The following is a 23,671-nucleotide window of genomic DNA, read 5'->3' as shown; positions in this document are numbered from 1 at the left end:
GCTTTTGCCCATGAGATTCTCATTCAATAAACCTGTAGCAACATTTCATAGGTACCTGGGATAAACGGCTTTGAAGTGATGTGCCAGTTCCTTTTTCACACAGGAGAACAGGACTGAAAAACTGGCGAGATAGGTCATAATCCTTCTAAAACATCCCATTCAAGCACCTAATGAATGCTTGCTTGAGAGACATCCAGCAAAAGAAATACTGCCTCTCCCTTCTCGTGTGAATGAAACATCTGGCATTTGAGAAGCCTTGTAAAGACCTAGCAACTGGTAGAGCGTTCTATCGGTGTGTAAAGGAGATGCTTAACTGAATAATTTTTATTTTCGGATACCAACCTTCGCCTTTTCTATGACATTTGCAAACTCTCCTACCCACACGAAGCAGTAATGGGGAGAGAGCAGGAGGAAGCAGTCCCCACTGTTGAGTGACGAAGCTCGAGGTTCAACCAGTCTGGTCTGCACGTGTCTTCTTCCTGTAAGGCAGGAGGCAAAGTGTCACCATATTCCCAGACAGGAGAACTCTCCAAGCCACAGGAAGGACCAGGAAGCCCCCCGCTACAGACTCTTGCAATTCTAAAGATTCTTGTCTACCATTTCCCGTTCCATGACGCACAGTGGTAGAAGGGAGTTTCTAGTGATGGCCTTCTAGATTACTCTCCCTTGTTAGTGCTTTCCTAAATGTCATCGTGTGTCTTAGGACCACCACGGGGTCCTTTTACAGCACATGTGTGGATTAATTAGGTTTCTTCCTCCAGGAAAGTCAGCAAATGTGCTCCTTTCCCCCTTTAACTCATCTCCTGTCCCTTTCTCTGTGCTCAGCCCACCTGCTGCATCTCCTAGCCCCTGCCAGGCATGCCTTTCCACAGCTTCTCCTTCCTAGGAGTTTGCACACTAAACCCAGGGCAGCCTTAGAGGGAATCAGGTTGGAGGGAAGCACTGCTCTGTGCTGCTTTCCACACCTTCTCCTGAATGACTATTGATTTAGGCCTTTCCACAGTCACACTGATAGTGTCATCTCTGGGTCAGAACCTGGGAATAGACATTGGTTCTTTGCACTTGTCACTAGTCCTCCGAATGCACTGAAAAGGCCAGTGGTCATGCAGAAACACACGGGACACCCTCCGTGAAGGATATTCCATCCAGCTTCCTCTTGATGATTTCTCTAGAGTTGCCACTCGGAGGCAGCGAAGGCTCTCCTCACACCCATGGCCTCTCTGGTCGTCTCCCTTGCTACTGACAGAGACGGTGCTGGAGTGGAAATCCAGGTCGGCTTCATCTGCCTCTGCTTTCCTTGGATTCCTTCTGCAAGAACTTGCCTCTCTGCCTCGGGCCCACACCGGCCTTGTTCACCTCAGCGAGGAGAACTGAGTGGAGGGTGCCCCCATGAGGACTTAGGGGACATCTGGAACTTCAGGACACTGTGGTGGCAGAGCTCAGGGAGCAAGGGGAGGTGGCCGCAGAAGCTGAGCTTCTGGAATGGGAGAGACCTGGGTTCCAATCCAGCTGTGCCACTCAACAGCCGCTGTGACCTCAGGCACATGACCCACCTCTCCAAGCCTCACCATCTCCCACCTCACAGGATTTCTGTGAAGCTTATGTGACAGGAGGTAGCACAGCGCCCGGCGCACAGCAGGTTCTCGAAAAGTACGTGTTCCCTCCCCCTTACATTCAGGCTTCCGGACGTTACCAGACTAAAACCCCTGACCCACGTGTGGCTCCTCCCTGTGGCTCCTAGGTACCTTTAATCTGTAACAACATCAGCTTCTTGAAGGGCACGGCGCTGTTGTTGGAATTCTGTTCCGTCAGGTTGACGCTCCGCAGGCTGACGTTGCTGAAGTTTTCTTTACTGGCTAGCCCCGCCAGAGTGACTTCTGAGAAGCCGGAGCTGGAGGACACTGGGGGGTGGAATAAGGAAACAACGGGGGGGCAAGATGGGCAGGTGAAACGACAGCATTCACAATCAGAGATTCCTAACTGACTGGCTTTTTCTTAGAAAGCTAATCCCGAGGGGGAGAACACCCTCAGGTCTGATTGACAGTGTGGTTCAATGCTGAGCCACTGTACCAGGACTTAACCCTGGACTGAAAGTATCAGCTGCTCGTGGACACATGTCACACCCCACCTCGCAGGGGGCCAAGAATCGAGGGACAATGTGCACCAGCTACTTTGGTGTAAAATCAGGAGCTGGACACACGTGGTGCAATTCCACTGAAAACTGATATAATTCCTAACAATGTGTAGATCGTAACGCAAACACACTCGGCAAGGAAGACCATGAGATGTCTTTCGACAAAAGTCTTTATATGCAGAAAAGCAGGCACTCTTGTAGGGATGGATTAGTCCTAATCTTTTTCCTGGAGGCAAAGTGATCAACTAGGTATCTCTTGAGGTCTTCTGCTCTCAGAATTAAGACTGTCATAACAAGATGCTGGGTTTTCCACGAGCACCAACAAATGTGTACGTGTCACTCATCACAAAGCCATCCCCAAGCCCCCTAAAGTGGAGGCAGAGGAAAAATACCTAAAACTTGTGCCAATAGCCTTTACTTCTTCGGTAGATTGTTTTAAAAATATGTCTGTGCTACAGAGAAATTCGGAAAATTATTTTGCTGGGATTAGGGTCTTACACTACATGACAGTTCATATGGCATAGCGGTTTTGAAATGTATTTTCTTAGTCAATCAGTTATAACGAAAAGACTCAACCACTTCATGTAAATACTACATTTCTAAGAAAAACGTTCGGAAGTAGGTGTGTGAGCGCTGAAGGAAAATACCAACTGTAGCAAGAATATTCAAGCTAGCAAGATGGTGTATGCCCTAATTATCTCCACCTCCCACTGTGTCAGAATGAGGGAACCCCACCTTATCAGGTTGAGGGGAGCAGAGCGGCTTAGCCTGAAGGGGGACCAGGGCACAGAGCCACCTATTCACCACCTCTACCCCAAGGCCCCTATGCTACCCAATCCACGTCCCCCATTCCAAGGCTCCTGAGGCTCCCCTGTCAAAAGCAATTTGGAAAGCACTGGTTTATGCATTAATTAATTATATGAAAATCTAGGATTAGGTGAAGCAGTAATTTGGGACATTTTCTCACGAGAGATCAAATGATTTGCTCTTGAACAAGATTAATTGCGGGAATTCCTGTGTTTGGGCCCTACAGAGCTGAAAATGGGTTGAACTACAAAGCCCAGAAGCATCCTTCTCCTCCAATCTCTTGAAAGGAAACTCAGCAAAACAGGATCATTTAAATTAGCCAAGTGAACAGGTGCTCCACGCTCTGGGAATTTCTGCGCAAAGCCTTTCCATTCCAGGCAGGTGTGCGCGTATGGGTGCAAACTTCACAGTTTTATTGGGTGAGTGTCTTTTGAGCACATGACTGGCCTTAGCAAGGAAGAAAAAGATGATGAAATCACCTAACCGTCAGACCCCAACAAAGAGGCGGGGTGGTGGTTCCATATACTCACTCTTTTCTACTTTCATCCGCTTTGACTCCATGAAGGCAACGTTTAGTCTCTGCTCCGTGTATTCCTGAAGGAGATCTTCTCTGGCTGCCAGCATTTTCAAGGGGTTTTTGGAGGCCTGAACCCGACGCTTGGGCCTCACTGCACGCTTGTGCTCGGCCACAGAGGAGGTCAACCTGGGCAGCAAAGTGCAGTTGTAGGCTTGGTCGACATAGCGTCCACGCCTGGTTTATTTGGGGGTCTCTGACCTGAAATAACAGTCTCTACAATTTTATTTCCTGATTTCGTTGTAAGTCTTACAACTCTTCTTCCTGCCCGCCATTCCCTGACATGGAGACATAGAATCTGGGAGATGGGGATTCAGGCCCATTTAGTCTAAGGTCTCAGAGGCCCCCAGCCCCACACACCATGCTCTGTGGTCTTCCCCCGGAGGTGCACCTGGTGCTTCATGGGGCAGCGCATTCCACTACTAGACAGCTCCGACGGGTAGGAAGCTCTTCCCCACCCTTATCACACCCAGGGACCCTTCCTACTTCTCCTGTTGGAATAGTACACAAGTCTACTTCAGTCCCTGGCGAGCCCTTCAAGAATTTACAGCCAGTCATTGCTTCTCGATTTCTCTTTCCTCCAGACTAAACTTTGTTTTTACACAACTGGTTTACAGACACCTTAGGAACTCCCCCACAACTAGCCTCCTCTCAACTCTTTGCGCATTTCTGAAAAGTAATCACTGCTTTGAAGAATATATTGAACAAAGTAGGTCCGAGAAGCCAACTATAACTGCCGTAAGCTCCCACGACTCTCTGGGGGCAGAAAGACACGGGGAGGCGCTCAATCCAGTCACGTAGTTTCCTGACAGATTCCACTCCTGCTCTCAATTTCCAACAGCCTCTGTGCTGTTACGTATAATACTGTCCTCTGTGTGAGAGTGTGTGTATAAACGTATGTAGCTATAGCTATAACGATTGAAGGAATGACATTTGGGTTGGGAGAAGATGAGAAATGGTTAAATAACTGTGTATGCAAATACGCAAAATTTCATTTAAAGGTGGGAAATGGCAAACTGTTCAGCTTTTAAGATAGAAAATTGAAAAAACTGAAAAAACAGATATATGCAAAAAATGTAGTTGGAGCAGCTTACAGGAAAATGTATGATGACCCCACAGTCTTCTGGAAGACACAGTCTCTTGGATAAATTTGTGAGGAATAGACAAATGTGGTTCATGGCTGTGAGCAGAGCCTGCCCCACATATATTCTCCCTGGCTTCTGGTAAAAAACAAAAAACAAAAAACAAAAAAACAAACCTTGACACTGGTCTGAAGGGCATCCAGAGACCAGCTCTGGCCAACCAGCACCTTCTAGTCCCTGGGCTACAATGATTGCTTCAGGGCTGGGCTTGGACCCTAGAAAATCAAGCCTGGAACTTGTGCTGGAAGGAACTGCTGAGAAGAGAAGCTGCCTGTGCTAGAGTGGCCAAGTAGGTACGGAAACATCCACAGCTGGGGTGGCCATCGTCCGCCACATGCTTACAGCTTGGCCACAGCAAAGCAGCCCAAAGGAAAACAGGCAAGAGAGAGACCTCATTCTGAGGAGCCTCTGGAACCTAGTTCACACCTGCACTTTTCGGCGTGTGGACCTGTAAATCCCTCCACACCTTTCTTTTGCTGAAGTCAGTTTGACTTGGATTTGTCTCTGGCACCTGGAACTGAAGGAATCCTAAAGCCATAATTGCCCTCCTTACACGGTTTAGTCATATCGTGTGTGAAGAGTGACATTTGGGCATCCCTGACCTTGGGCATCTCAGATCTATTCATTTCATAAATTATTCTAAGTTAAGTAACATGCCTTATTGATTTTCTAGTTGGTTGTAAGAGTCTAAGCCCATGGGATCCCAATATTTTTCAAAGTTACAAGTAAGAGTTCAATATGTCAAATGAAAGACAGTATAGAGATCGCTGGCTAAATTTATGTTCATCTGAAAGTCTGCAAAACAATATCCAATTATGTGAAAAGTCCAGTGGCATTACTTTAATGGGCCAGGGCAAACATCTGTGGCACACGCTGTGTGCACTGACCTTCCGCCCGTGCGCACATCCGCTCTGGAGCACGCGTGTTTTATTCACCCCACGTGTCTGGCTCTGGAGAAGCATCATGGGTCTATAAGGAAGTTCTATGGCAGAAGGAGGTGGCAGCGAGGGAAGATCCTCATGGAGGTACCGTGTGACGGCTGACCAACGAATCAGCCTTTCTCAGTGGGTGAGAGATGGAAATGGAAATAACTCACTTAGGGGCATAAGGATCGAAAATGACATCGAAATCCTCATCCAGCTCCACGGGGCTTCGCGGCACAGTGTCATCCATGCTGCGGTAAAATCTGGCAAAGGTCTCATCGTCGTCTGGCTTCATCACCTCTTTCACAGATTTGCCAGTGACTGTGAGTACCGTCTCCTGCATCCCACCAACTACGAACAGACGGAGCGAGTAAGTGACATCGGATTTGCGTCAAAACGCTACCCCAACTACACTTCGTGGTATCTTCAAAATTATTTTCCCCCTACATTCCAGGAGTGCAGAGAACATGATAGTGATGCCCCAGGTCCTTGGATGCTTCCTGGGCCTTCCTTGACTCCCCCTGGAAGGACTGTTCATCTGCAAAAACCTCACACACACAGGTGGTACGAGAGAGGGAGGCAATGAAAGCCCACCAAGCATTTCTGAACTGGTTCCTTTGACTACTAGAGGCAGAAATGGCCTCAGCCTCATTCCAGATCAGAAACTGGTAAAAACTTTTTCTGGAAAGGGCCACATAGTAAACATTCTGGGCTGTGCATGGGAGGCTAATGGCCTATGTTGCAGGCACTCAGCTCTGAGTGCTTCACAATACATTAACAAGTACGCATGACTTCATGCCAAACAAACTTCATTAACGAAAACAGGTGGAGAGCTGGATTAGTTTCCTGACCCGCTGAGCTAGATCACCATTACATATAGGTAATAAGTTCTGAGTTGTTTGAACTCCTTGCCTTGCCAGTTTCATTATTACATTACATTTTTATGTTTCTGGTATAAAGCGGTTGTCTACATTATCTCCAACCTATTAGGAGGTCACTGTCAACAGCAGCAACTCCCAGTGCTTAGTATTCAATCAGTTTCAAGTAGTGGACATTTCTCTTTAAAGATTTATTTATTTATTTTGAGAGAGAGAGAAAGAGAGAGCGAGCGCGTGTGCATGCAAGTGGGGGGAGGGGCAGAAGGAGAGGGAGCGAATCCTCAAGCAGACTCTGCCGAGCGTAAAGTCTGATGTCGGGGCTCGATCTCACGACCTTGAGATCATGACATGAGCCAAAATCAAGAGTCGGTTGCTCAACCAACTGAGCTACCCAGGCGTCCCTCAAGTACTGGACATTTCTATTAAGAGATGACACTAGTTCTCCATATTATTCCTTTTACTTTGTATACTTTGTGGATCTTTGTACTGAAATATTTATTTCAACGTTTATTCAGAAATCACTTGCAATATGTCATCTGCTACCTTATTAGAAACTGACAGATAGGGGTGCCTGGGTGGCTCAGGTCATGATCCCAGGGTCCTGGGATGGAGCCCTGCGTCGGACTCCCTGCTCAATTGGGACCCTGCTTCTCCCTCTCCTTCTGCACCCCTGGCTCATGCTCTCTATCTCAAAAAAATAAATAAAATCTTAAAAAAAAAAGAAAAGAAAAGAAAAGAAACTGACATCTACAATTTAGATTTCATTGGGTGCAAGATCATGTCAATTTTGTGTAATATCTGCTTTCAAGTATAAAAGCAAAGTTATTGTTCCCAGTCCTGATTCCGTGGCATCCTGAAGATTGAGTCGGGAACTAATCTTAGTGGAGGCCCCCAAGCCAGTACAGTATGAAATGCATCAGACCTGGGTCATCTAATCATTCCTGACTTCCTCTTAAAAATGATAACAAAGATAATGCTTTCACAATGAATGGGTGAAGTCAAATAGAAAGACGACAATTTAGCTGAGGAGAAAAAGTAATCAGAATTGCGATTTAGAGACTTTGAGAGAGAAGCAGGGATTCTTTTGTTTTGTTTTGTTTTTTACATTTCCTTAGCTACTTATTGAAATATGGTTCACCGTGTGCTACAAGCTCGAACCCCGAAGCTTCCCTCTGGCTTCTGTCTGTACCTTTGTTATTCAGCCTCCTTAGAAAGGTTTCCAGCCTGTCCAGCTTCAGGTCCGATTCCAACTGCATGTCTGGTCTGGCTTCGATATCTAGGCAAGTGGAAACCATCCATGAGAGAGCGCCACGGGGACTCTTCTGGTCTTAGACCCACGGGCGTATCAGGTGCCTCGGCGACTTACCTTCCAAGGGTTTAGAAACTGGTGTGGTGCCCCTTGTTTTACTGCAAATAGGAGATGCTACTGGAGTTATGGCCGTGGGTGATGCCAGACCTGCAGAACGTCAAAGGAGCTCGTCAGTATCTCAGGATCACTTCTGGAATCCCCAGGATCCTGTGGATCTCCATCAGTCCCAATGTAGACTGTACAATGTAGAGACTTGACACACACGCATGCACGTGCGCACACACGTACATTCGGCAGGTACCGCGGCTCCACAGGACAACTGCAGACGCAGATAGAGTTGTATAGTTTCTAAGGACTATAGTGGCTGAGAAGCTGCCACTCCAAAATGAACAGTGAAGACAGGTGAGAAAACGTGCCTGTGACACGTTTAGAACAGAAGAGTACATAATGCATCAGAATATACTTGAACACATGGAATTGTGAGTCCTCAAGGCCCTTCAGGGTGAGGAAAGTACATCTGCACCACGACCCACAGAGGACGTGGAGATGGGCTGTGTCACACCAGCTGCCAAGCGGCCCCTGGCACTGGGGTCCTCCTGCAGGCTGAGACGAAGTAAGGGCAGTTTGGCCTTTGGTGGCATCAATCAAGACTGTGATTTTATTGAGTAATAACTTAAGGACTACTAACCTTTCAGAAGAAAGACACAGAAAAGGATACATTCAAATTCATTTATGATTGCTGAAGGGTCGTATCCATCTCAGGTGTGGCTGGGAACTAGCTATATGCTTTCACACATTTATCAAGAAGCAGACTGGGCGGGGCGGGGGGACACCTGGGTGGCTCACTTGGTTAAGTGTCCACCTTTTGGCCGAAGTCATGATCCCAGGGTCCGGGGATGGAGTCCTGAATGGGGCCCCCTGCTCAGCGGGGAGTCTGCTTCTCCCTCTGCCTGCCGTTCCCCCTGCTCGTGCTCTCTCTGACAAATAAATAAAATCTTAAAAAAAAAAAAAAGGCAGAGTAGGGAATCTTTTAAACGTGTAAAGGTTCAGGACATATGAAAGAAAGGCATTCCAGCAAAGAAAGGGTAACTGATTGGAACAAGAAACCTTAATAAAGACAAAGATGAGTACTTTTCCCCTCACCTAAGTAGAAGGGATTGCAAAGGAAAGTAACTAGTGCATTTACAAAGAACAAAATGAGATGTTAACGTTATGTTCATTTGCAGTAAATGTGAAATCGTTAGATGACATTGCCACTTTAAGCACCCCTCAAAGAACAGCATCTGGAGAACATGTAACTCACTATTGCTTACTAGGAAAAATAAACGAATGAATCGCTCTGCTCCTTCCTCCTGTTAGCTGGAGAGGGATGTATAATAGCATAAAACTTTTAAAGCAAAGTATTGAAATGTGGTTTAAAACTTCAGTTTTAGGTGATATTCTAGAAGTATTTCTTAATAGGTACATACATTCTCTTGATGATGTCTATAAAAATTAAAACACTTAGTTCAATTGCCAAAACTGCAAAAGGTTTATATCGGTGAGAAAGCAAACTTTCTTGAAAGATAATAAAGTAAAACGTGCGTATAACACCCAGTGCACCATGCACAACTAATGAATCATGGAACCTTACATCAAAAACCAGGGGATGTACTGTATGGTGACTAACATAATAGAATAAAAATATATTATTATATAAAAAAAAAAGTAAAACCTGGTATCACAGGCAGTACAGGTGCCATAAATCATCACCTACTAAAAGGATGCACAGGAGACATCAGAAGAGTTCCTAGGCACTGAGGTCATTGACTCTGAAGGTTGGAGAACTCTGGCCCTTCGGGACCATCAGGGCGCCCCCTGCTGCCCATTCAGGCCGCGGCACGTGCAAGAGCTCCCAGGGGTGGGCCTTGTCTTTCCCAACTACAGGCAAGCGTTTTTCCCTACGGTGGAGGGCATATCAATTTAAATTACACAACACTATTAAACAAAGCTCTCCCCATACGTCTTCTCAGTGAATTCTACCTGCAATAGCCAGTCCCCTCCTCTCTTCAGAGACATTTTCACACTCTCTTATTCAAAGGCATATTTTGAGTACTTTCAGGGCAATCGTGGAATACCACGGGAACTAGGGTACTAACGGTTAGGTACGCTCTAGGAACATCAAAACGTCTTCACAAAGCGAGAGGAGCATAGAGTCTTCCAGAGTGAGGGAATGAAAATCAGGGCTGAAACTCAGCACCCCGCTGAGCAGAGAAGTCTCTGCAGCTGTGGGGCTGTGGCTTAGGGGCTCTTTTGCTCTGCAGGGTGGGAGCGCCGCACGCTGGCTGCCGTTTACTGCCAACCAGAAGGAGGTGATTCCAGTGAAACAGGTAACTCAGCAGGTGATAAAAAATACTAGAAGAACAGGATGCAGTTTTTTCATTAGATTAAAAGTACAAGAAAATTATTTCCTGAGCAAGCCATATACAGCACCTGTTACATAAAGATCCTGGATTTGCTCAAGCACTGTGAACGCAAACTCCCGCACCACGGGAATAAGAACTTCTCTAACCTTGTTCTCCAAACGGCAGGAGAGCAAACCCACTTCCTCTGACATCACCGCGGACAAGGGCAGTGTATTTGGTATAACGGCCTGCTTACAAATAAACGGTAATTTTTAAGATGGAAGAGGAAGAAAGAAACCAAAGTAAAAGGTTATCTGGACAAATGTCCAGGCTAAAAGTTGGAAGATAGGGACTCTCGTTCAAGTTCCCAGGTTGAGTACTTAACCAGCGTAGGTCGTAGGGTCTGCTTGTGTTAACACAGGTCTGTGACCTGATGAAGAAACTACGCAACTACTGCCTCATTCGGGGGGAGCAGATCATCTTGTCTCCTTCCAGCCAGATTTGAGTTAATCACAAGTCAGGGTTTCCCCTCCCTTCCCTCTGCAAGTATTTATTATGCGCCTACGGTGAGTTAGGCACTATTTATAAATGAGGACCCTGAAAGGTTTCCAGGGAAGAGAAGCATGAACTGAGAAAGCTGATGACAACGTACAATGGCTCCAGTGCACGTGAGCACTTTTATCACTAAGTCAGGAAATTTGTTTTTAAACAATACCTTAGAAAATGAAGGTATATGCATCTAGGTGATGAAGGAATCCCAGATTTTAACCATTTCCCACCGGATACGGAGCCTCACAGCTTTATTGACCAAGTGAGACACTGGTCAATTTCATAAATCTTTCAATCCTGTGTCAGTTCTAAGAGCTCAGTGGCAAAGAAATGACTGTCTGCAGGGAATCCCACTTCCTCAGAATGGCACACATCTTTTAAACATCTATTAAAACCTATCTGGAAATAGGGCTTTGTAAGCCAGCAAACTCCGGTTTGGTGGAAAGGGACCTAGGAATTGCTCTAAAAAAGGGAAGACATAAACTCGTTCTTCATTGACAAAGGTTTATTTGGGTTAACTGATTGCCAGATGGCAAGAAAATGAAAATAATTTAAATGCAATTATGGGAAAGGACTGAGATTTGTTAGAAGACTTGCAATTGCTTTTGAAACCTGTGCTCAACTTCCAAATGGCTAAATTTTGAAATGTGACTAACTGAATTATACTTCCTACATGAAGATGATGCTATTTAGGAAGAAAAGGTTTTCAGGAGGAATAGCGCACAGAATCTACCCCAAAAAACATTTGCACAACTTCAGTAAGAGTAAAACCTAAAAAAGACCATGGCTTGATTTTTTAAACTGAGTTAACACGTGCCATCCTCCCCTCCATGGGCAACGGAGCGCGTGCCCTCCCCCCGCATGCACACCTGTTCACACGTGCCCATGCTTGCACACACGCAGCGTCTGTGCCCCCCACCCCCGCGCGTGCACGCACACTCTGACCTTTCTTCACCATTCTGCCGGCCACTGTAAACTGGGTGGAATCATTGGCCGCTCCTTTGCCTTTTGTCTTCCAGGCTTCTTCTCGCACAGTGATGAGGTGCTTCCTCTCTTCGATAGTCATCTGGCTCTCTCGACTTTCTGTGACCCGCTGTTTATAAAGCGTGCCAGGGAGAAATGGGACAGGGAAATGAGAGAGACGTGAACCTCAGCATGTAGCATTGTGTGAGCCCAAGAGCAGGCAACAAACAGGACCGTTACACTATCCAAAAATGTCCGTAACTGTTCTAGCTGCAAGAGGTTTGGCGTCCCTACTTCCAGCTTGGGTGAGAGATCCCCATCAACGACACCGAAACTTTAGGTTAAAACTTTGATTTTTTTTTTTATTCACCCATTTGTTTGGAATACTGGAACACCAAAATGGTACCTTGTAAAAATAAACAAAAATAGAGACTCTCTTCATGCCATCAATTTAAAAGTTGCTCAGCTTTACCGAGCTAGCTAAACTCTGTTGATTAGGAAATTTTATCCATCTATTCTCACAAAAGACATGGTCCATCCAGAAAATCTCACCCACTTCAGTTCACGAGGACCATGGTCAGTTACAAAAGAGAGATGGGGCGCCTGGGTGGCGCAGTCGTTAAGCATCTGCCTTCGGCTCAGAGTGTGATCCCGGTGTTCTGGGATCGAGCCCCACATCAGGCTCTTCTGCTATGAGCCTGCTTCTTCCTCTCCCACTCCCCCTGCTTGTGTTCCCTCTCTTGCTGGCTGTCTCTATCTCTGTCGAATAAATAAATAAAATCTTAAAAAAAAAAAAAAGAGAGAGAGAAAGCAGAGTAGGAATAAGGTGTGCCACAAGAAGGTTTTCTGGAACTCCACATGCTTTCTCCTAGGCGACTCTGTTACATGGGCAGTTAGGGAAGCAGGTCAGCCCCTGGAAGGGACTTCTGGGTCACAGTGTGTCTGACACTGAAGATGAATCGTGCCATGGACGTAACCTACATACAGACTAACATTTCTGCTTTCAAAAGCTTCCAATTGGGGTTCTAGAGATAGCTGCCTCTTCAGTTTCTAAGGCCTTGGTGAACTCATCTGGCCTGGGAGCAAGAGGCTTAAGGGACGGAGGGAGGCCGGGATGGGGAGGAGCTAGGACGGGACTGGGCTGAGGCAAGAGGGGGAGCAGCACGAAGAGGTGGAGGACTGGCCGCAGGGTGCTGGGGTCAGCAGAGGGGAAGGAGCATGCCAGGGACAGAGTGTGTGGGTGACGGTGGCGGGAGACACCAGGGTGGGAGGTCCTCAAGGCTGGTAGGGCAGACTTCGCTTTCCCTTCTCCTCCACGCTGTCTCTCCTCTCACTACCAACCCCTCTCAGAGTTACTTGGAATTAGGGTCAAATTAGGCACAAATCATGAGGGAGAAATGAAATAAAGGGGCTTTTTAATTTTTTGATAATTTTTTACTTTGATACAATTTAAAATTTATCATGTGGCAGGGAGCACAGGACAGGAAGAGAGGGGCAGGTGCTGTGGCAGCAAGTGCTGAGGAAGGAAGAGAGGAGAAGCCTCTGTCCCGGAGCAGAAGGGGCTTCCCTTGCCCGCTCCGCTGTCCACCCCCAGGTCGCTCCCAAGACAGGGGCTCTGGAGCTGCTCTGGCCTCCTGGCTTTGTGCTTCCGCTTTCACCTCGGCCCCTTCTCAGACCTGCGGTGGGCCGTTCCTGCTGGCGCTTTGCTTTCAAACTACAGATGAGCTCGCCTTAACCTCTTCTGGAGGGTTCCCCAGCTCCTCTTCCCTTGTTAGGAGTCCTCCCTTGGATAAGATGCAGCAAAGGCCAAGGTGATCACAGACCTTCCACCGACCACAGTCAGAAAACCAGGAGAGCCCTGAGGGGAAGGCCATCCGACTGACTTCCCCGAACTGACCAACAGAAAAAAAAAAACCTTCTAGATTCATTCAGCAAGAAAGTAAAGATCGGCAAAGTTCACCCTCCTAAAGTTCTGGAATGATGGCGGGTGATACAGGAGAGGGTTCTTTCCCTCCTTCCCAGGAGAGATGTGCAGAAAACCACATCTGCAATGGCCACATTCGGGTTAAGCCATGAACGTGGACTTTTCCACCCTCTAGTTCATAAATCCTTTACAGAATTCTTCTACAGAGCCGTCAGAGCCAGAACTGATTTGAGATCTTTGGTAATTTATATTAGGTGGAAAACCCCTTTCCTGAAGAGACATGGCAACCAAAGGCAAGGCCTGAGCCTGGCTTAGATCCTAGACGGGGTGGGGTGGGGGCTAGAAGGGGCATGGCTGGAGGGGAATGGACACAGCTGCAAATGGGCTGTGGATTAAACACTGCATCAACGTTACATTTCCTCCTCTTCCTCACTGTGCCGTGGTCACGGAAGTGAGCTGGACCAAATGTCTGCGTGCCCCGAATTTCATCTGTTGAAACTTCATCCCTAGTGTGATGTCTTAGGAGGTGGGGCCTCTGGAAGGTGGAGCCCTCCTGAAGAGGGGTAGAGCCCTTATAAAGGACACTGCAGAAGGCTCCCCTGCCCGTCGCACCATGTGAGACAGTCAGCACGTGAGGACGCGGTGAGCAGATGGCCCTCTACAAACAGCAAGCAGGCTCTCACCGGACATGGAATCTACTGGCATCCTGATTTTGAACTTTCAGCCTCCAGAACTGTGAGAAATCAATTTCTGTTGTTTCTAAGCCACTCAGTCTATAGCATTCTGTTAGGGCAGCCCCGACGATGTATATCGTGTGTGTGTGCACAAGACAGAGGGGGAGGGGGGCGTCAGCAGTGGGGGTGGGCACGGGGTGGAGGGAGGACAGGAGACCGGAGCGGGGGCAGCAGGCAAATGCCAACAGTTGGTGGCTGTGGTAAAGGGTATATGAGAGAGCCCTATCACGCCACCTTTTTTGTAAGTTTTAAATTTTATCAAAATAAAATATTATCCCAAAGTTCAAAACCCTTTTCCTTCACTTTTCCACTTATGACTGGTGAGATGACCCTAAACTCCAAGTAAGTCTCTGAATCAAATACCCTTATTATATAAACTCTGAGGTTGACTGGCCAGGGAGACCTCATCAAAATCCAAAAAAAGATAATGCATTTTCTTTGAAAATAGAGTTTCAGGACTGAATTTTAATCAAATCAATACAGCACTTGGCTTTAAATATTCTGAAAAAACATACGAAGTGCCAAGAAAGTTTGCTCCTCCAAAGATACAGACATCGCTAGTTCTGCTGAACTTGGTAACACATCTCCAGAGTCCTGGGTGTGGTGGCGGGGTGTAGTTCATGACTCAAAAAAATGGCATCCCCGAATCCACAGCTCCATTTCCCAAAGCGCTCTGATTCCCCGGGAGCTGCTGCAAGAACGGGGAAGCTACGAGCCCAGGAATGATACAGCTTTAAAGCTTCAAGTAGTTTGCCAGATCTTTGTCAGGGAGGTTTTTGTTTTTGTTTTTGTTTTGTTTTGTTTTGTTTTTACTCCCCTCTCAATGATAATATTAAACATAAAGGTTTTTGCCACTCTGTCTTAATGTTGCTACTAATTGAAGTTGGTTTAGGGCCCCTAATTCCTCTGACTTCAGATGGCTCTCTAACGGAGTGAGAGATATACAGCTTATTTATCCACTGAGAAGATGAATACAATTTCTCACAAGCTGCTATTAAATTTTTGAACTCAAAATATGAAAACAAGCTACACATCTTTATCCATTGACTTTTTTTTTTCACTTTAGATTTCATTATTGTCTTGTCTTGTTTTTCCCTTCTAAGTTTTCTTTCCTTGTTTAGAGAAGGACATGGTATATATTATAATAAGCATTGTGCCGTTTTCCAGGCTTGGCTAGATTTAGCTGATGATGGTTAGGATTGACTGGAATAGTAAGAAAGTTGGGGCAGAATATGAATAGAAGCCCTATCCCACCTGTCCTCCACTCTTTCAAATGCAGATCCCATGAATGTGGTACAGAGAGGTGGAAACAGCGAGCCGAGCGAGGGGAGGGAATAAGCATCTGTGTGTGTACCTGTGTGCGTGTGTGTGCGTGCGTGTGTGTGTGTAGAAGGCAGTGAAGCAAGTCAAACAGCTGGGAAGGAAGGCAGGTTTTAGGGATGGACAGGGACTTGGTAGGACACAGTTTGAAGTCAGACAAAGGAGCATCTGCAAGAATGTTTGCAGGTTACTGCATCGTTTCTGATGGGTTTGCTTCTGTATACCTCCTAAGAATGCATACTGCAAATCTGCCCACATGTTGCTGACACAGAGAGGTGATGCAAGAAGAGAGAGCAAATCGAACATGCTTTCCTAGGATCAGTACCTATTTAAGGGTAAACTTCTTCCACAACTGGAGAGCTTCATGGATAGAAAATACTGTGATCTGGCTTTTAAATTTTAATCTTATTCACATCTAGTTAAACTAAAGAAATTATAGGAGCACAGATTAAGTAGAAGAAATGAAGTGACAAATCGGTACTTCTTGCTTTTCAAAAATGCTACCACCATATAGAATTCTGTGTACTGTTAAAGCACTGTGGCTTTGCTCTGTCCTTCAGCGATTTCAGTCCCTCGTCAGTGCACACAGCCTTCGATGGCCTGAACAACACATGGAGAAAGATCTCAACTGGGCTTAAACCTCAAACTAACCATGGTCTTGCTACCATCTACCAGCAACTAAGATGAAGGGAGGGGAATGCAGGGAAATAATCTTCTGGTACAGTTGTGAGGCAACTGGGTTAAAGCCCACCAACGAGACAAATGGTCCACTTAGACAGAATGTGTGTGCTGTTGTAATGCTCTCTTTTCTTTTCTGAGCCCCTGCACTAGTGAACACGGATGCCAGGACTTCAGGAGGTAAGGAGTCTCCGAGAACACTGATAACCTAGTGCTACAAAGGCGGGTATATCAGATGTTTATCTGGGAAAGTTGTCAAGATATACAAATACAGAATTTTAAGGCTATTTTGATTTTGAAGTGATTAAACATAAACTACCTCTGGTAAGTGGTATTCTTCTTGAAACTTAAAAATCTATGTAGAGATAGTCCATGTTCATGGATTGGAAGCTGCAATATTGTCAAGATGCCAGTTCCTTCCAACTTGATCTACAGATTTGGTTCAATTTCAATCCAAATCTCAGCAAGTTACTTTGTGGATATTGATGAACTAATTCTAAAGTTTATATGGAGCGGGGGGGGGGGGGGGGCCCNGAGCGGGGGGGGGGGAGACCCAAAACAGCCAACCCAATATTGAAGGAGAAGAACGAAATTGGAGGACTGATACTACCCAACTTTAAGACTTACTATAAAGCTATAGTAATCAAGACAGTATGGTATTACTGACCAAAAAAAACCCCAAAAAACAAACACAAAAACAAACCCAGATCACTAGAACAGAATAGAAAGCCCAGAAATACACTCATATAAATATACTCAACTAACTGTGAAAGGTCCAGGGCAATACAATGAACATAAGACCATCTTTTCAACAAATGGTGCTGGAACAACTAGATATCCACTTGCCAAGAAAAAGAAAAGAATCTAGACACAGAATTTACACCCTCCACAAAAATCAACTCAAGATGGATCATGAGTCTAAATGTCAAATGCCAAACTATAAAATTTACAGACGATAGCACGGAAGAAAAATCTAGGTTATCTTGAATTCAATGATGACTTTTTAGATTCAACACTAATAAAAGAAAGAACCAATAAACTAAAAGTCATTGAAATAAAAAAGCCTTTGCTCTGTGAAAGCACTGTCAAGAGAATGAGAAGACAAGCCACACACTGAGAGAAAATATTTGCAAAAGACACATCGGACAGAGAAACGTGATCCAAAATACACAAAGAACTCTTAAAACGCAACAATAAGAAAACAACCAACTGAAAAATGGGCAAAGATCTGAACAGACATCTCATCAAAGAAGACGTATGTGTGGCAACCAAGCACACGGGCAGGTGCTCCACGTCATATGGCAGCAGAGACCCGCAAATTCGGACCACAGCGAGATACCACTACACACCCATGACAACAGCCAAAATCCAGAACACTCACACCACCAAAGGCTGGTGAGGATGTGCAGCTACAGGCACTCTTATTTTTGCTGGTGGGAACGCAAACTTTGGTACGGCCACTTTGCAAGACAGTTTGGCAGTTTCTTACAAAACTACACATCCTCTTAACACATGAGTCAACAACTGTGCTGCTGGATACCCACGCGGGTTGAAAACGTCTACACAAAAGCCTGCGTGTGGGTATTTATAGTGACTTTACTTGTAACTGCCCAAACTTGGAAGCAACCAAGATGCCCTTCAGTAAGGAAATGGATAAGTGGACTGGTACGTGCTTCCTTCGGCAGCTCGTACACTAAAATGGGAATGATACGGAGAAGATCAGCATGGCCCCTTGCAGGAGAATGACATGCAAATTCATGAAGTGTTCCATATTTTTAAAACAAACAAAGTCGGCTCTAACCAGAGAGAGAATATTGTTCAGCACTAAAAAAAAAAAAAAAAAAAAAAAAAAAAAAAAAAAAAAGTTTTNTCTACACAAAAGCCTGCGTGTGGGTATTTATAGTGACTTTACTTGTAACTGCCCAAACTTGGAAGCAACCAAGATGCCCTTCAGTAAGGAAATGGATAAGTGGACTGGTACGTGCTTCCTTCGGCAGCTCGTACACTAAAATGGGAATGATACGGAGAAGATCAGCATGGCCCCTTGCAGGAGAATGACATGCAAATTCATGAAGTGTTCCATATTTTTAAAACAAACAAAGTCGGCTCTAACCAGAGAGAGAATATTGTTCAGCACTAAAAAAAAAAAAAAAAAAAAAAAAAAAAAGAAGAAGAAGAAAAAAAAGTTTTCGAGCCATGAAGACATGGAGAAACCTGAAATGCTTATGACACAGTGAAAGGAGCTGATCTGTAAAGGCTCTATGCTGTATGATCCCAATTAAATGACCTTCTGGAAAAGACAAACCCATGGAAAGAGTAAAGAGACTGCCAAGGATTCGAGGGAGGGAGGTATAAACAGATACAGCACAGAGGGATTTTAGGGAGGTGAAACTAGTCTATGTGATACTATAATGATGGATACATGTCGTTATACATTTGTTAAAATCCGGAGAATGTGCATCAAGTCTGAACCCAAATGTAAATTATGGACATTGGGCACTAATGCTGCATAAATGCAGGTTCAACAAATTCGACAAATGTACCTCTCTGGTGTGGGATGCTGATAGTGGGAAAGGCTATGTGTGTGTGGGGGGGAGTTAGGGGAGCAGAAGGTACACGGATAATCTCTATGCTTCTGGCTCAATTTTGCTGTGAACCCAAAACTCCTTTAAAAAAATAAAGTTTATTTTAAAAAGTGTGTATACATGTGCATATATATAATAAATGTAATTCATATTTAAAGGGTTCAATAATATATCTTTTCAAGTGTAATATGACTTATTTAGAAGAAACGATCCCCCCGTCGATGACAGACCAGCAGTTTGCTCCAGATTTCAGACTGTTTTTCGAGGTGGACGCTGCTCTCTGTGTGGGGCTGGGTCTCACAGGCCAGCATTCCTAATTGCAGAGGACAACCGGAGAGTGAGGAAGAGGCTGCCTTAGGGGGGTTTCCACCGTGGAGACAGAAGATGAAGCAGGAGGCCCCAGCAGACACCTCGCTCTGACAGCACTCTGTCAATTTCATATTTGAAATAAAGTCTCCGTGCCTCTTCCTCAAAGAACTGTTTTGTCACCACTCGTCCCAAAGGAACAGTATAGTCATGACATCTTTAGTTAGAGGACACCTTAGAGGTAAGAAAGTCCCAGTTCTGATGAGCAGAGACCCTCAGAGGGAAATGACTAGGTTAAGTTCCCTCAGATGGAGGGAGGCTAGAATCCGGGATTCATGACAAATCGGATGCAGGCACTTCTCACAGCTATTTTGACCCCAGGGACATTCCAAGGGGAATAAGACACAATCACTGGTATTTGGAGCTTTAACAATGATCGTGTTATGCACCAACAGAACCCTGCCCAAGCCAGGTCTCCTTTCTGGGGTGGGTGTCAGATGAGGTGGAGTTCAGATGGAGCGGAAGGGGCAGGGTCTGTGGTTTCTCATCTCAGGACATCACTGCATCACAGCTCCTGTCTGAAGAGCTTCTTCCTCGCTGTAGCTTCCTCTCTGGCCCGTCTACACCCAACTGCCTCCACCGCATCTTCCTTTAAGCAAGACAGCACTGTCTCTGAGCTCGAGCGGGAACACTCTGGTGTGTTCCTTGGGCTCCTGACTTACCTTAGGACCTAAAACTCGGACATCAAAAGGGGAAATCTTCCTCTTAAGCCAGCTTCACGATGACAAGGTGAATGAATGCCATCAAGTCTACCTAAAAGTCTGTCCCACGGATGTGATACATGTGGGACTGACTCTAAATATATAAAGAACTGACCACACACACACACACACACACGCGCACACACACTGAAATGCAGCAAAGGAGTTACTTCCCCCAAATGAAACAAGTAATTCCCTACTGCTCAGAAATTGCAATGAGGCTTAAAATGTGTAGGCTTTTCCTCACCTGATTAATAGATACAAAAGACAGGTGTTTATGGGCAGCAGGACTAGCAGGAGAGTAAGTAGGAGCATACACAGGTCCCTACAGAGCAAAGCAAGAGGATTAGAGGTGAAAAGAGAAGGTTTACCAGAGCTGGGGAGGGGAGGGGTAGAGACAAAAACAAGATTTCTGGACCAGGATGTTAATTTACTCATTGTAACTTCAGCTCTCTTTTCAAGACAGTCCTATTTGTTTGTTTTCTTAGAGTGCTGACAGAAATCCACACAAGCACGGGAAATACACCCGAGTCAGTTCTGTGCAGTAATTACATGAGTTCATGACCAGATTACTGCAATTTCTATGATATTCAGTTACAGACAGGGGAACCGTGACATTCATCGACAGTTTCAGCATTTAACATAAAATCTCTTAAAGTTTTTAAAGCTTGCCATTATATGATCAAAAACAAAAATTAAAGAAACAGGATAGCTCTCTTCCCTGGATAGAGATGGCATCTTGCCTGGGGGTAAGAAACCAAACAGCGAGGGCTTGAAAGAGAACCACCAGTGATGAGAATTACACATGGCGAGGTCGAATCGTGGCTATAATCCAGAGGACACCTATGTTAGAGTCAGGCTTACCCAAAGCAGATTAGAAATGGCACTATCATCTGCAAATCCTCCTTCTTCCTACAGGTTAAAACAAATAGGAAACATTGCAGAGTGCTGCAAGAGTAGGGCTGGGTTAGGGTGTCACAGTCATTTCCAAGGATTCTGTGCCCGGGTTCAATTAGATGCGTGCACATGCTCACACAGTCCGGTAGCAAAAACACCACGTGAACTCGAATCCCCTCAGTGGGATACAACCTTTGATCTGGAGGTCATGCCATCAGCCTTTCTCTCCCTCCTCCCCAACTCTTAGAATGGACGCCTTTCTCCTGATTGTGATTTGGAAATGTCAATGTCAGCAATTAGAACGTGAATGTGGCAGATTTACCTTCGCTGAATATCACATCCACATCTGTGACTCAGACATAGAGCTGGGTTGTAATGGCAAATTCCATAAAGGGATTCTATTTCCTGGAAAAAGTCTAATATACTGGAAGATTATCTTAAACTGTATGGGAGTCACGACATGCCTTGATGTCAAACAGGCCAAAATGAGGTTGAAATGTCAAATAATTCCCTGGTAAAAATTAATAATGCAATTGAGTTGTAACAGAGAGACTCCCGCTTTGAAAACTTTGCTTCATTTTTCTCGCTCTCGCTCTTTGGATGGAAGGAGTTAGCCTGGAGGGGACGGTGTACAGATCGTGTACACATTCCAGACAGTGTGCACCCAGCCAAATCTACAAACCACATGGCCTTCCCATCTTCAGAACTAATTATATATGCTACAAAAGCAAAAATGCTGAAGTCAGGTTAGCCCTGCCCTGGACTAAACCAAGAACAGGAGAAAGAAGAGAGAAGAAAAGAAGAGTGGCAAGGGGAGAGGAAGGGAGAGAGAAAGAACCCAGACTCGTTGTTATGGGAAATGAGAGAGTTGCCACATCAATGATTTGCACTCTGAAGCTCCAAATCGATTGGGGGGGGAATCAATTTGGAAAGCAGGGAACTGCTGTTAAGGGAGGTATTCTCTGAGACACGACTAGTCTTTTTGCAGGGAAAGGGAAGCTCTAACTTAGTTCCCCAAATCTGTTCATGAGTCAGGAGGTACTTTCTTCCCAGGGAGGATCCAGAACGAGATGCCGGTTAGAGCACCACACATGTGTTCTGTTTGGGGACAAACTCTTTGATGGAAACGAGACCCTTACAGATTTTTCAGGGCATCCTTTAACATTTGTTTTAATGTGGCCACCAGACAATCTAAAATTACTTATGCCGCTCACATTCTATTTTTATTGGACAGCGAGGATATTCACAGGGGCGACGGACGTGATTTATGTACAGTCCTGTCTCTATTTCCTGCCTCCTCTGCATTCCCCCAGGCTGCAACTCATGGGGCTGTGCTTACAACACACAAAAGCTGGGAGGGCAAGCTGGAAAAAGTTTGGCTACCACAGTTATGTGCCTTTGATGAATTCACTAACGCTGCCGGAAGTGATGCCCTGACTGTATAACCAGCTCTTGTCTTCTCTTGGTGGAAAAGATGGAAGGTTCCAGAGCTTGCTCCCCTTAGCAGAGCTCTCCATCAGCAAGTCTAGATCCAGCCCATGCAGCAAGATCCCATCTGCATGCACCACATGGCATGAATGTCCTTCTTTCTCTGGGGCAGCTTGCAGACACCCAGCAAGCAGCAGCGTCTCTCAAGCACTCCTCAGCTGTCGGGGGACCGTCTGAAGACAGATTAGGTTGAAGGCACCTCAGATCTGAGCCCAGCAAAGGTGTGACTGAAATATACTGCCAGCCCTTGGGAAGAAAAGAAGCCACGGGCTTATCAGGGGCCATGTGAAAACCACTTGACCTCAACAGAACTTGAGATTTCCCAATGTCTGCTACAAAAGCCCAAAATAGATCAGCTTATTTTAACTTCAAAGAGCTTACTGTCTCAGGCCGTCCTGAACTAGGTCACTAAGGAGGAGGAGGAGGAAGAGCGAGTTCATGATGGCTGTGGCATCTGCAGCGTCCAGGAGCCCAGAGACAGGTCTGCACACTCGGGCCACAGGCATGCTTAGAGCCCCAGCGCTTCTGTGGGCTGTGCTCCCCGCCACGGACAACTACAGTAACCACCTCACCCCTCCTGCCTTCTGAAAACCTTAGTCAAGCAGAAGGCAGTTCAGATCTCATCCTCTGCTCACTGCTCAAATGAGCCCCCCGTCTCCTAAGGGGTAGGGCACGTATTCCATTCACTGCTTCCAAGGAACCTAGCTGGCTCTGTGCATGATGGCTGTATCTAAATTTTCACCTGGCCATATGGCTTCTTTGCATCTTCTAAAATGACCAACAAGAGGTGAGTGTTAAAGTTACTGTTCAACCAATGATTTCAAGACCCTTTTAAATAAAGTGTGTGGGCAACAGGGATACATTGAGGGACGTGGGTTGTTTTTTTTTCCACTTCAAGATGTCATTCTTGAAATCCAGATTTTGCACATATGCTTTTATATATGCAGCTGGATTGGAGAACTTTACAAATGGCTGAAATTAAATGTCTTCAGTCATTATCTTTAATATCCTATATGTCTCAAAAAAGAAAATTCAAATTGTTGTTCCAATTTAACCTAAGAGGACATACAAGTACCCTATCAAATAGGATCAGAATTCCCACCTTAGCATCTTACATGGGGACCCCCCCTTTCACGGAGGTTTCTGAATGCATAAAGGCCACCTTCACAATTCCTCTCTTCCACAGATGCTAAGTTGTTCTAGAACTCAAAGGGTACACGTGATCATCCTGGTGGAACTGCTGGGTTTTTTTTTTTTTTTCATTTTTGTTTGAAGACTTTTGACCCTAGAAGTTGGCCAGTGGACGTGTGACAGG

At 45.5% G+C, this 23,671-nt stretch overlaps 1 protein-coding gene and 2 non-coding genes across 16 annotated transcripts in view; 2 read left to right on the top strand and 1 right to left on the bottom strand.

Moving 5' to 3' along the window:
• Positions 1 to 23,671, bottom strand: part of SVIL (supervillin) — a 231,567-nt gene that overhangs the window by 22,998 nt on the left and 184,898 nt on the right. For 9 of the 14 annotated variants that reach the window (XM_034643768.1, XM_034643767.1, XM_034643766.1 and 6 more), the window contains 8 exons: positions 20,836 to 20,883; positions 11,646 to 11,793; positions 7,825 to 7,914; positions 7,648 to 7,734; positions 5,754 to 5,931; positions 3,472 to 3,644; positions 1,746 to 1,901; positions 343 to 479 (listed from right to left, as the gene is read on the bottom strand). In XM_034643768.1, the coding sequence (XP_034499659.1) occupies positions 343 to 479; positions 1,746 to 1,901; positions 3,472 to 3,644; positions 5,754 to 5,931; positions 7,648 to 7,734; positions 7,825 to 7,914; positions 11,646 to 11,793; positions 20,836 to 20,883 (1,017 nt within the window). The remainder of the gene's footprint in view (positions 1 to 342; positions 480 to 1,745; positions 1,902 to 3,471; positions 3,645 to 5,753; positions 5,932 to 7,647; positions 7,735 to 7,824; positions 7,915 to 11,645; positions 11,794 to 20,835; positions 20,884 to 23,671) is intronic. The other 5 variants (XM_019800104.2, XM_019800106.2, XM_019800108.2 and 2 more) reach the window with 1 other exon arrangement.
• On the top strand, positions 17,989 to 18,096 carry LOC117796550. Its single transcript, XR_004621102.1, has one exon. It is a non-coding gene; the product is annotated as a U6 spliceosomal RNA (small nuclear RNA).
• LOC117796549 lies at positions 18,301 to 18,408 on the top strand. The gene has a single exon (XR_004621101.1). It is a non-coding gene; the product is annotated as a U6 spliceosomal RNA (small nuclear RNA).

This window comes from Ailuropoda melanoleuca, chromosome 15 (assembly GCF_002007445.2).
Source record: "Ailuropoda melanoleuca isolate Jingjing chromosome 15, ASM200744v2, whole genome shotgun sequence".
In the NCBI taxonomy this organism is placed as follows: domain Eukaryota; kingdom Metazoa; phylum Chordata; class Mammalia; order Carnivora; family Ursidae; genus Ailuropoda; species Ailuropoda melanoleuca.
The sequence above is the reverse complement of the archived record's forward strand: the minus strand, read 5'-3'. Positions and strand labels throughout refer to the sequence as shown.